This window comes from Vombatus ursinus, unplaced genomic scaffold, assembly GCF_900497805.2.
Source record: "Vombatus ursinus unplaced genomic scaffold, bare-nosed wombat genome assembly UNPS02014837.1, whole genome shotgun sequence".
Lineage (NCBI taxonomy): Eukaryota > Metazoa > Chordata > Mammalia > Diprotodontia > Vombatidae > Vombatus > Vombatus ursinus.
Genome location: NW_020954615.1, coordinates 5528609 through 5541449, shown reverse-complemented (window position 1 = coordinate 5541449; position 12841 = coordinate 5528609). Strand labels below are relative to the sequence as shown.

The window sequence follows — 12841 nt, the reverse complement described above, 5'->3', positions numbered from 1 at the left end:
ATGTGAGAAGAAAAAGAGATGAGAGCCCAGGACAGAGTTTTGTGGAACACCCAAGTGAGCATGATGTGGATGAAGAACCAGAAAAAGAGATTGGGAAGAAGTACTTGGAAAGACAGGAGGAGAATCAGGAAGGGGCATTTTGATGAAAAATAGAGAGGAGAGCATATGCAGGTCGAGATGGTGATCAGCAGTGTTAAAGGCTGGAGAGAAATCAAGAAGGATGAAGACTGAGAAAAGGCCATTGGATGAGACAATGAAGAGATTATCAGTAACTTTGGAAGGAACAGTTTTAGTTAAATGATGAGGCAGAATCCAGATTACAGAAGATTTATAAGAGAATGAGAAGGGAACATCTGGGTGACACAGTGGGTAGAATGCCAGGCCTGGAGACAGGAAGATCATTTCCAGGGTTCAAATCTGGCCTAAGACACTTAATAGCTGTGTGATCCTGGATAAGTCACTTAACCCTGTTTGTCTCAGTTTTCCCATCTGTCACATGAGCTTTAGAAGGAAATGGCAAATCACTCTAGTATCTTTACCAAGAAAACCTCCAATGATATCATGAAGAGTCAGACATGACTGAAAAAAACAAACAAACAACAAAAGAACAGATACTTTACCAAGGAGTTCAGACAGGAAAGGGAAGAGAAATTTAGGATAACTAGTGGGGATAGTCAGATCAAGTGATGGTTTTTAAGCATGGAGAGATGTGAGTTTATGGTTATCGGTGAAGGTGCCAGTAGATAGGGTGAGATTAAAGATGAGAGAAACAGTGGGGATGACAAAGGAGGAAATCTATTGGAGAAGATGAGAGGCGATGGGATCAAGGGTACATGTAGAAGGATTCCCCATGGCAAGGGGAAGAGGTATCTCTTCTGAGACTGGAGTAAAGGAGGAGATAGTTGGGAAAAGATGTCTGAATGATGTGAAATGAGGAAGAAGTGGAGAAGTGGGACCTCCTGGTGAATGACCTCTTTTTCTGATGGGGGGGGGTCAAGTATAGGTGAGGTCCTCCCCAGAGAGGTGCAGTGGGAATCATGATGAGAGTTGAGGAGGCAGCTAGGTGGCACAGTGAATAGAGCACTAGGCCTGGAGTCAGAAGAACCTGAGTTCAAATCTGGCCTCAGACAAATAACACTCACTACCTGTGTGACTCTGGACAAATCTCTTAACCCCAATTACCTAACCAAAAAAAAAAAAAAAAAGAGAGTTGAGAACAGACATCAAGGAGAGTGGGATAGTGAATTGATTGGGACACAAGGAAACAATAAGATTTCCTTACTAGCCAGCACGAGGGCCTAGCTGAGATTACATAATATACACAATAATCTTTAAGTCGGGCAAAATCTACTAAAACCCAACATTTTCAATAGTGACAGACAACTCGTTTGTTTTGGAAATGAATTTCTCCATGTGTGCATATACTGTCTTTGCACTGACTAGAATTGAAAGAAATGTGTTAGAAAAAACATGTTCTTCTTCTAGTTCCTATTAAAGTTACTATGAGAAAAGTCATTGCCACATTTTGGAAACCACAAGCTGTTATGGTGACAAGAACGATGCCAACATCACTTTGCACTTTGAAGTTTTATTCTCTCCCCCTCCCCCTATACAAACACAGAGTCTCAAAGTAAGCATCTCTTAACTTAGGGAATGAGTTAACTAGTTGTCATTGCAACAATGGAGGCAGCTGGTAGTGCAATGGGTAGAGTACCGTATCTAGAGTCAGGAAATCCTGAATTCAAATCCACCCTCAGGCCCTTACTAGCTGTGTGACCTTGGGCAAATCCCTTAACTTCTGTCTTTCAAATTGTAAAGATAATAATAGCACCTACCTTAAAAGGTTGTCTTGAGGACAAAATGGGATGATTTTTTTTTTAGTACCTATAAAAGTTCCTGGAACATGGTAGGCATCATATAAATGTTTATTCCCTTTTCTTCCTCAATGGTAGGACTGTATCAAGATAAGATGTAACAGGCACATTCATTAAATGACTGGTTTGAGCCTTTTGACTTCTCCCAATCCATACTAATCTCTGTGACCGAATCAATGGGGCAATGAACCTTACAAATTGTTAGTATGAACAAAGTGAACAGATTAACCTTGCTGTCATGCACGTATAGTATGCATATATGGATGCGGTATAAGGCTTCTGAGAAGCTGGGGTTAAGACCAAGAGCAAAATCACGGTTTTGTCGATCCCTACGAAAGACAATTAGATCATGCTTTCATAATATTTGGGGGAGGAAATCTGATTTCCCACTCGGTTACCTTGTATATGTCTCATTAACGTATAAAAGAGGAAAGGGAATAAGGGTATTTACTCTGGAGAAGAGCAAATTCAATGGCCATGTGATTGCTGTCTTCAAGAATTTAAAGGATTGTCCTTTGGAAGAGAAATTGAGCATTGTGCCCTGCCCCAGAGTGATTAGGTGCAGTGGGCTGAAGCTACAGGAAAGTGAAGTTCAGCTCAAGGTAAGAACTTTATAACCCGTTAGGGCTGTTCAATAACAGAAAGATGTTCATGGGAGCTACTGCATTCCTTATCACTGGGGGTATTTACATAGAAACTAGATAACTATGTCTCAAGAATGTCGTAGAAGGGATATCCAAGTTTGGTGATTATGGTTACATGGTTGTGGGTAGGAATTCTGACAACTGAGGCAATTTCATTTGAGTGAGGATAATTTGCAAAGTTATATTACAGGAAAGGAAGCAGGACTTTTGGAAATGTCACACTGCAATTCACAATGGTTCAGAAGGCAGTACAACCTCTCCCTGTTAGCACCCTGAGCTGAGCCAATATCCATGCCCAAGCTGTGAACTAAATAACCTCAGAGTTCTTTTTGAGGGATATAGTAACTACTGGAATTAAGGTTATGACAGATATGGAGTAGTTATAGAAGATATGACTAGTTTAATTATTACAACTATGCATATGTTGATTATGGCAACTGGCAGAGGGGTTTGGGGAAAATATCTTGGACATATGGCCTCAGATTATAATATACAATAGTAAATGATTCCATTTGCAATTCATCCCTAAGAATTGAGGCATCCGTATTTTTGCAATTTGAAGATTCATTTGAAAGTGGCTTATGCCACTTGCTAATAGCTGTTCAACTTTTTTTTAAAATCAAGTCCCTGAATAGAAGTATAGCACTACTCAGAATCACAGAACTTCAGATCTGGAAGAGAGCTCAATGGCCACCTTTGGCAGGAGCCTCAGTGGCTCTTAGCCTTCTGTCTGTACAACTTGCTTTTGAGAGAAGATACTTGGACAGGCGGGTAAATGCCATCCTGATGCTTATTTTTTCACCTGAAAATTACTCTTCCTCCTCCATTAGAATGTAAGCTTCTGGAGGAAAAGGATTTTCTTATTTTTATTATTATACTTCCAGAGCATAGCACAATGCTTAGTGCAAAATAAATCTTTAATGAATGCTCTAACTGAATTGAATGGAGGTAGTGGAAGCTATATAAGAAAATTAAAAGACTCTGAAAATCTTTGATCTCATGGGTATGAATAAAATAAAAGTGATTAATTAGAGGAGCTTGTATATAATCATTCCTGGATAAATTTTTAATGATGATGATGGGACTGAACCTGTGATTTCCTTAGTATAGGAAACTCCCAACAATAAAGCTCTGACTGCTATTATAGAATGGCACCTTTTCTGCAATTTATACTATAAGTTGCTTGGGAGCATTGAAAGCTTAAATTACTTGCCCAGGATCCAATAGCCAGTATGAGTCAGAAGCAGGACTTGAAACCAAGACAGCTGAACCTGGAGACATGATTATGGCTTGTGCCTTCTCCTTAACAAAGAGAGATAGGCAGTATCTATGGAGTGAAGCTTTAGTAGTCAAGAAGATCTGAAATCAAATCCTGACTGTAATTACTTAGTGATTTAACTTTAGTCAACTAGGACCTATTATATTGTAAATGGATTGTGATTTGTGTTGGTGGATTTCTTAGATTAATTAAATTATAGATCATTGAGGTATTAACATAACAATAACGACACAGACATTTATTTAGCACTTTAAAGCCAGTTTTCTGAAAAGCTAGGCCCTTACTTATGAAGGGGGATTTGAGTTCTTTGTAACAAAGGTGGGGTCCTGACCTTGGGGGATGAACTCCGTCATCTCTAAAGTCTCCTCTAGTAAAACTTTAATCCTATGGACCTGGATTAACCCTTAATTTTCCTTATAGATGGGTTGCTAGTTACCTAAAAATAAGGTCTCATTATAAGTAGAGGAAAATATTAGTACTTCTTGCTTAAAAATAAACTGGGTCTTTATGTATTTTATACATAATAATGTATTTTATTTTAAGATGAAATTGTCATTCTCAGGACAACCTTTTTGAAAAAAAAAAAAGATTCTTTTTTTTAGAAGACTGTTATTATCCAAAGAGTTCTTATTTTTATCTAGAGCTCTTGTCTATATTAAATCTAAGATTTCTCTGCAGCTCAACCCATCAGCACATATGCCACCAATATGTCTTCTGTTAAATTGAGTGACAATTAGTAGTATCAGTAAACTAAATCAGATAGGGGATTTGGCAATATGCTTAAAATACTGTATTATGACATTGTATTATAAGACATTGTGCTTATATAAGACAAGATGCTTAAAACATTGTATTATAAGAATAGGAGACAGTGTATTTCAATATGTACTTTTGTGAATTTATGTGGAAATGCAACCTTTAGAAAAAATGTGTTTTTTCCTGGAAAAAAATAGACTGCAATGGCATAGATGAAAGCAATTTGGATTTTGAGTGGTAAGGACCAATGTAGCCCCTTCTGAACTGTCCATACCTATGGTTCTGAAGACACAGTCACATGTTTGAAGTACATGTAGGCTACAAAGATGTACTTGAAATGTTACCTTTCCATTTATAGTATTTTGAAAGAGTAACTGTAGATATATTCCCTCTAGGTTGCTTGAAAAAAATGGACAAAAACTTACTGAAAAGCAAACGTTCTCTCCTTTTTCTACTGGCTAGCAAGTCTTAAATGACATTACGCTAATTGCTTGTGGATCTGTATGGTCTGTCCATCTATGATTCTACTGAAATCATTTACTAAATGACAGCCTATCTGGTTTAGTTTCATTAATAAAGGAAGTGATTTGCTTTCCTTGACTTTTTTTTTAATGTAATAATATCATGGATCTTTTTTTTTTAAATGATGGAATGCTTTCTTTTATCTAAAGAAGAGATTGAATTTATATTACTCTTAATGATTTTTTTGCTACTGTAACACCACTTAAGTGGTTTTATCTGGAAAAAAAAGGATTGAATGACACAGGAAATTGATGTCTGTTTGATCCTATCTCTCCTAGGTACAGATGGAAAAACCAGCATCCCTTATCCCGATGCTGTCTACCTTGGAGATCATTGTCTCCAGGCTTCCTTAATCTGGGATCCACAAACTTAGAATATTTGCACAAACTGCAATATAAATGGTTTTCTTTGCCATCTCATACCATCTTGTTTGATGCATTTAAAAGCATAATTCTGAGAAGGGGCAGTAGGTTTCAGAAGACAGCCAAATTGGGGGGGAGGGGAAGAGAGAGAGAGAGAGAGAGAGAGAGAGAGAGAGAGAGAGAGAGAGAAAATGAGAATGAATGAATTCTTGTTTTTGCTAAGTCCTGCATGGTAGAGATGAGGAATAGGCCCTAGGAAAAGTAACCCCTACATGTGTGACCTTGGAGAAGTTCAGGAAAAGATTAGAAACCAGGTTTTCTCCCTTCACATCTAGTGCTCTTCCCAGTCAGGGACCATTTCCTTTCACCCAGGAAATGCACTCATTATTACTCATCAAAAATTCACATTATTATAAGTGTTATTTGTATCCACCATACCATTTAAAGATTAATTTAAATCATGGCCCTCTGCTGCATTTACACCATACAGGAGTTAGCTGAGAACCGACCTAGGGACGACACCCATCTTTTGGCCCCATTTTCCAAATCTGTAAAATTAGGGTGATGGAAGTAGATGAGGTGACTGGCTAGCTCCTTTCTCTATTTCTCCTGGGATCTTGTCAGAGAGTGAGAGCTTTCAAAATTCATGCTGTTCTTTCCTCCCTTTCTTACCTGATCCCACTCTCCCCTTTCCCACTAGGGGAGGGAAATCCCTTTGCACATAGGACACTGAAAAGGTCTAGAGCACCTCTTTCTAATTACAGACTCTTGAGAGATAGTAGTGTAGGGGAGAGGGGACCAAATCTGGAATTATGGATACCTAGTGAGGTAGTATGGAGTAGTGTCTAGGAAGGGTGATGGTCTTGGGGTAAGGAAGAGCTAAGTTTACATTTCCCCACAACACCAGCTGGATAATCTGCAACAGTGAAGGGAGAGGAGACATTGAAAGGTCCCTCCAAGGATGAAATAAGATTCTTCTTCCCCTTCTCCCTTCCCAATGAAATATCTATCTTGAAATAAACAAACAAAAAAAAACTTCTAGGGGAATGACTTAATGTAGGGCCTTTATAACTCTTCCTAGTGCCCCCCCCATTAATTTTTCAGAACAGACCTGAGAAGCAGTGGTTTTACCCTAAAAGTGAGACCATCAAACAATCAGACATGTTTCCAATATGACCTTTATTGAGCAAGAACTGCTGAGACATTTTACATCAATCCACAAAAGGTTGCAAACTGTGCATGTCAGAGGTTCTCCCATGAAGGAATGCCCATCTTAATTGCACCAGTGAGGTAAACATAATTATTCATAAATAGCTTTCTTAAGGCTAAGAGTTCTGTTTCATTATTATTATTATTATTATTATCATGATCATTATTATTAGTATTAATATGATTTTTGGCTCAGTTAAATCTTTGCATAATACATCTCAATACACCCCTCCAGAGTGTCCCCCCCCTTCCAACAGCTTAGGAAATGGGAAAAAGAAAAACTTCCTAGGTACATTACAGATCATGCATTGTTAATCCCCCAAAGCCTGTGAAGGGAACACACCCTGAGCTTGCATGCAGGTCCCTTATGTTGCACAAAGTAAAATACAGTGTCTAGAGCCCTCATGGGAGAACCGGTTCTGCTTTGAAGCCGTCAATCACATGCATTTTGAAGTTGTCATATGGCTTAACCTTTTGCATCTGACTCCAGCCTCCCTAATCGCTCTGGGTGACTTCTTTGACGATAGCATGAGAAGTGACCTTCTCTACCTTTTTTGTGGACACTAGTTTCTCCTCGAAGGTTTCTTCATGCTCCTCCACCTTTTGGGTCACGGTGACAGATTTGGTGATATATTTGGTCGCCCCATCCCCACCCTCACTGGTGATTTTTTCTATCTTTTTGGTCACCACGACTTTCTCTTCACCCTTGTCTCCTTTCTTTTCCTCTGCTGGGCTCAAGTCAAGCCCATTGGTGACCACCCCTTTCTCCTCTTCTCTTCCACTACCTTTTTCTTTGGTTTCCTGCTCCTCCTCCTCTTTGCCTTCTACCTCCCCATTGATTGCAATGTCTTCCTTTGTAGACCCCTTTGAACCCTGCTCACTTCCTTCCTCGATCCCTCCCTCAGCCTCTTTCTCAGAACCAACCTCAGTGGATTTGGTGACAGTGTCCACCTCCTCCACGACTGTTTCTTTTACGGGGGAGTCAGCTTTCTTCTTTGCAGGGACCTCTTTTGCACTTTCTTCCTTTTTCTCTTCTTTGGGAGATTCCTTCCCTCCCTCAGCTTCTTCCTTCTCATCTTCATCGGCTTTAGCTTTCACCTCCTCCACAGGAGATTTTGGCATTGGTGATTTTGGCACGGGAGATTTGGCTGTAGGGGACAGAGCCGCAGGAGACTTTGCTGGGGGAGACAGAGCCTCGGGCGACTTGGCGGTGGGGGATTTTGCTGGGGGAGACACAGCCGCAGGCGACTTGGTGGTGGGGGATTTTGCCGGGGGAGACACAGCCGCAGGTGACTTTGCTGTCGGTGACTTTGCCGGGGGAGACGCGGCCGCAGGTGACTTTGCTGTCGGTGACTTTGCTGGGGGAGACAGGGCCGCAGGCGACTTGGCTGTCGGTGACTTTGCCGGGGGAGACAGAGCCGCAGGCGACTTGGCTTTCTCAGTCTTCACCAATGTGGATTCTACAACAAGCTCCTTTATGACCACTTTTTCCTCAGTCTTCACTTCTGTTTTTTCCTCCTTAGCCTCCAGTTCTTCACCCTCAGCTTGAGTTTCTCCTTCTTCTTCTTCACCCTCCTCTTTTTCGCTGGATCCTTCCTTTTCAGACCCTCCTTCCTCTGCCTGGTCTGATTTAGCACCCTCATCTTCTTCCTCCTCCTCCTCTTCTCCTTTTTTCTCACCTTCTTCCTCACCTTCCTCAGCTTCTGGGGCAGCAGCTTCCACCACTGCTTTTTGGGCGGCAACAACTTCTTCCTCTCCAGCTGCCTCCCCTTCTTCCTCCTTCATGGCGCTGGAAGCCAATTCTGCCTCAATGGCTGCCAGGGCATCTTCCATCTCTGACTTCTCATCCTCCACCTTGGTCTCTTCTATGATCTCTTCTACAAACTTGTGCTGAACCTTCAGCTTGGGGGCCTCTACTTTTGTTTTCTGTATCTTACTGGATATTGTGACAGAAGGCTGTCTGTGTGTGTACAGAGGACCAGTGATGCTGCCAGCAAATGTACTGAACCTGGTCTCCTCGCCTTCTAGCAATTTTCTGGGGAGACAAAGAACATGGAAATATGACTCAAGAGCCAAACCTGCTAAGCTTTGTGTGGGTCCACTGTGAATGAAACGAGGTGAAGACGGTGCCTGGAGTAAATAGGATCCCAGAAAACCAATCTCCTAGAAGCTTAGCATTAATAGGCAATGGGCTTATTAGAGAATCCTTGGGAGCTACTCCACTCCCTGGTAATCACTTAACACTTGGCATCTCCCTGGTGCTCACTACATTGCAGGTGAGCTGCATGGAGGGAGGGGCATCATTTGGCGCAACAACTCGTTCAATGGTACCCTAGTGGCCAGATAGAGTGGCTGCAGCTTTTTCCTGAAGCATCTAGATTCTTCCAGAATATGGCTAGGAGTTGGTTGAGACTTTAGGTCAATATTTACCTTCATTAACACACAAGAAACAACCCCCCCCCCCCAAAAAAAAACCCTGTTGTAGTACTTAAACAAACACTTCCCTTTACAGTCACTTAGACCTTAGAGGGAAAAGAGTGATATTTCTGTCTGGATCAGGGGTTCTTAGCCTTCATTGTATCAGCTCCCTATCACCTTCTACTTAAGCAGCATGATGAAGCTTACAGATCCCTTCTATTAGAGGTTAAGGAAAAATAATGATTTTTTTTCCTATCAAAATTCATGGGCTTGTTGAAATCTATCCATGGACCCCTTTGGGAGCTCTAGCTCCCCAGATTAAGAACCCCTGGCCTATTCAATTATGCAAAAAACCCTATTTTTAAATAAATAAGCATTTACTATGTGTCAAACAGGTATTTCATTAAAAAGACAGTATATTAATATATTTAGATTGTTGCTGATAAAGGTTGAAATGATGAAAAGATAAAGGCATCTCTTCTTGAAAAAAGCATAAGGGAATGTTGGACTAATGCCCAAGATTCAGCATACCTAGAAACTGGCTCAGATTAGAGTGGATGAGAAACAGGATTAAACTGGAAAAGACTGAGAAACATTTTCAAAGAAAATACTGCCGCCCTCCCATTACTCATCTATTTCTGTGGATCTTAATTGAAGGCACAGCAGCACTTAATGTCATGTCATAATGCTTAAGAACTTTTGATAACATTCCCCCCCCCCCCCAACTTTCGGATACGGGTATGCTCACATCCATCCCAACTCTCCCAGGCTGTGGTGTCCCTCCCTCTATCTAAGTGGGTGGTGCCAGTTTGCCAGAACAGTCTCTGCAGTGCTGTGATTATTCCAGACACGTCCGTAGCGGGGCTACCATACCTGTATGCTGCAATCTCAATATCCAGGGCCATCTTGACATTGAGGAGATCCTGGTATTCCCGCAAGTGACGTGCCATCTCCCACTTTGTTCCCCGGAGCTCATTTTCCAACTGGTGAATTGTGTCCTAAAAACAGACAGGCCAAGTTCCCTTTCCGTCAACAACATGCAAGCTGAAATCAGATTCCCTTCTCTTCAGACACCTGGTCTGCATCTTCTTCCCTCTTCCCAGACCTTAGCTTGCACTCCTAAGAAATGTGCACTAAGCAAAAAGCATTCTGGGCCAGCCTCCTGGCTCCCACCAGCCCATTGCTCTAAGATGCATGGAAAAAAAAAAAAAAGCCCTCTGATACCGCGGCGCCGCGCCCCCCACCCCCCTACAGCCGAACATCAGAGATGGAATAAGCTAGAGAAACAACAGAAGGCATTTTAGTCTTTAAAAAAAAAAAAAAAGCGTGTCCTTTGCTAGACAAGAATTCTAAAGAGAAACTTCAATCTTTACTTTTGAACTAACATCTACAACTTAGGAAATACACATTTTTCAACACAGACACATAGAGACACTAAAAGTTACTTTGCCATCTGAAGCCCAAAAGATGAGAAAAACTAACTTTTCTTAAGACTTTTTAAGGAGCATGCAAAAACTCGGCAAGATCACGAGCCGAAGGCCGAGACACATTTTAGGAAAGAGCTAGAGAGGGCACTCCAGAAGTTTTGGCACTCAGAGCAGGATAGGAACTTTAAAGGTTTTTCTTTTTCTGCTCCCGGGCTAGGCACGACTACAGAGTGGGAAGAGACGGGGAGGGGCTAGCTCTGGCAGAATGTAGAATGCGGACTAGGGCGGAGAGGATCGAAGAGGTGGGGAAATGCAGGTCTGAAGGGCACAAAGACTGCGGGATTTCGGGAGGCGGGCTTCTGTATTGTGCGGATCTTGTCGGAGGAGAGAAAGGAGAATGGTGAAGTTAGGGAAGGCGAAGAAAGACGAGGAAGTGGGAGCTGATAAACGCGAAAGAAATAGGGTGGGGCGTGGGGAGGGGGGGGGGGGCTCCGGAGATCCAGAGGGATGTGCGGAGGAGAATAGGAAATATGCAAGGAAGGGCTCGGAAGGGTGCGGGGAGCGGCACGGGAGGGGCACCGCGACTAGAAGACATTCCGTCCGTCCGTCCGTCCGTCCTCCCAGCCCCGGCCCGGCCGGCTTACCTGGTAGCTGCTCAGGTCGTGATTGTGGCGCTCCTCGATGTCGCTGAGCTGCCTCTCCAGGGACTCCTTGGTGCCGCGCACGGACTCGAGCTCGATGCTCTTGGACTGCAGCTGGCGCCGGTACTCGGCGATTTCTTCCTTAGCGGAGCGGATAGCCTCCTTGTTCTGTTCGGCCGCCTCGGTGAGCTTGGCGTAGCGGCACTTGAACCACTCCTCGGCCTGGTGCATGTTCTGGTCCGAGTGGCACTCGAGCTGGGAGCGGATCTCCTTGAGCGCCGACGTGATGTCCGTCTTCAGGTAGTCCTTGCGCTCCACCGTGATGTGCGACGCCTGGATCTGCGCCAGCAGGTCGGCCACCTCTTCCTCATGGTTGCTGCGCAGGAAGGCTACCTCGTCCTGCAGCGACTGCACCTTCTTGTCCAGCTCCACCTTGACCAGGGACGCCTCCTCGATGTCCTTGCGCAGCGCGCGCACCGCAGCCTCCGTGTCGTCGCGCAGCCGCGCCTCCTCGTCGAAGCGCTCCTTGAGGCGGTGGATGTCCTCTTCCAGGTGCTCCGACTCGAGCTGCACCTGCGCCTTCTCGTGGTTCACCTGCTCCAGGCCGGCGCGAAGCTCGCGCAGCTCCTGCTCGTAGACGTCGCCGAGCTGCGCGTGGGACGCCTGCTTCTGGCGCAGAGCCTGGATCTCGGCCTCGATCTCCTGGTTCTGCTGCTCCAGCGAGTGCACCTTCTCGATGTAGCCCGCAAAGCGGTCGTTGAGGCCCTGCAGCTGCTCCTTCTCGTTGGCGCGCACCAGCTTGAAGTCGACGCCCACGCCGCCGGGGCCCGCGGCCGTCCCGTTCAGCAGCGACGACGACTGGCTGAAGTCCAGGCTGCTCTCGGCCGAGCTGAGCAGCGCCGAGCCCAGGGCGCCGTAGGCGCTGCGGGGCACGGCGCGCTTGTAGGAGACGGACATCGCCGAGCTGCTCAGGCTGCCGCCGGCTGAGCCGCGGGACCAAGACTGGGAGCGGAAGCCGCTGGACGGCGAGCCGCCGCTCGTGCGGCTGTAGCTGGCGCGGGTCTCGGTGACCCGCCGGTAGGCGGCCGGCGCGCCCAGCGACTCCAGCGCGTAGCTCATCGTGGACCGCTCCGGGAGGCGAGGGGCCGGCTCAGCGCTCTGCCGGCCGCCGCGCGCCCCCTTATATAGGCGGCCGCGGCGCCCGCGGGGCAGGGCGGGGAGCCGCCCCGCCGACGCACGCCCCGTGCCGTGGCCGCAGAGGCGCGGGGGGGGGGGCCAAAGGGCCGGGGGGCGGGGCAGAGGGCGGGACGAGGCCCCGGGAGCTGCTGGCCGGCTGCCTGGGCTGGACGCGCCGGCCTCCCTCGCCTCGCCTTCCCCCCCCCGCCCCCGCTCCCTCCACAGCCTCTTCTTTCCACAGATCTTCTTTTCTCCCCCGCCCCCTCTCCCGTTGCACCGCGGCCGGGGCCCTGCCCCTCTCACAGCTCCTTCCACCCCAGCCCCCCTCCCGGCTCTCTCCTTGGGGCCCCACCGTTTCAGCTCCGTTGTCCCTGTCCCCCTCCCCCACTGATCCTCGGCCCCAGCCCCCTCTGCGTTCCTTCCAGTTCTCTCCTATCTGGTTTATCTCTTCCCCCAGAATCTCTCGGTGTTTCTTTACCCCTCAACCCCCGTTTTCTGCTCTCCTCTGCTCCTTTTTACCTTTCCCCCCCCTC

At 45.6% G+C, this 12841-nt stretch overlaps 1 protein-coding gene across 4 annotated transcripts; it reads right to left on the bottom strand.

Moving 5' to 3' along the window:
* Positions 1-6597: 6597 nt before the first annotated feature.
* On the bottom strand, positions 6598-12251 carry NEFM (neurofilament medium). Of its 4 annotated transcripts, none has more exons than XM_027839987.1 (4): positions 11136-12251; positions 9938-10062; positions 7931-8681; positions 6598-7840 (listed from the first exon to the last, which is right to left on the bottom strand). In XM_027839987.1, the coding sequence occupies exons 1-4, from the start codon at positions 12249-12251 to the stop codon at positions 7142-7144; spliced, it is 2691 nt and encodes an 896-aa protein (XP_027695788.1). In that variant the 3' UTR covers positions 6598-7141. The 4 variants fall into 4 exon arrangements, with proteins under 4 accessions (XP_027695788.1, XP_027695789.1, XP_027695787.1 ...); XM_027839988.1 differs by having other exon boundaries at positions 6598-7819; XM_027839986.1 differs by having other exon boundaries at positions 6598-7872; positions 7948-8681.
* Positions 12252-12841: the final 590 nt, after the last annotated feature.

Coding starts and splice junctions, on each gene's coding strand:
- NEFM (XM_027839985.1), bottom strand. CDS start 12,251: ATGAGCTACGCGCTGGAGTCGCTGGGCGCGCCGGCCGCCTACCGGCGG. Junction 10,063..11,135: donor ACGACCTGAGCAGCTACCAG/GTAAGCCGGCCG, acceptor GTCTGTTTTTAG/GACACAATTCACCAGTTGGA. Junction 8,682..9,937: donor ATTGAGATTGCAGCATACAG/GTATGGTAGCCC, acceptor TTGTCTCCCCAG/AAAATTGCTAGAAGGCGAGG.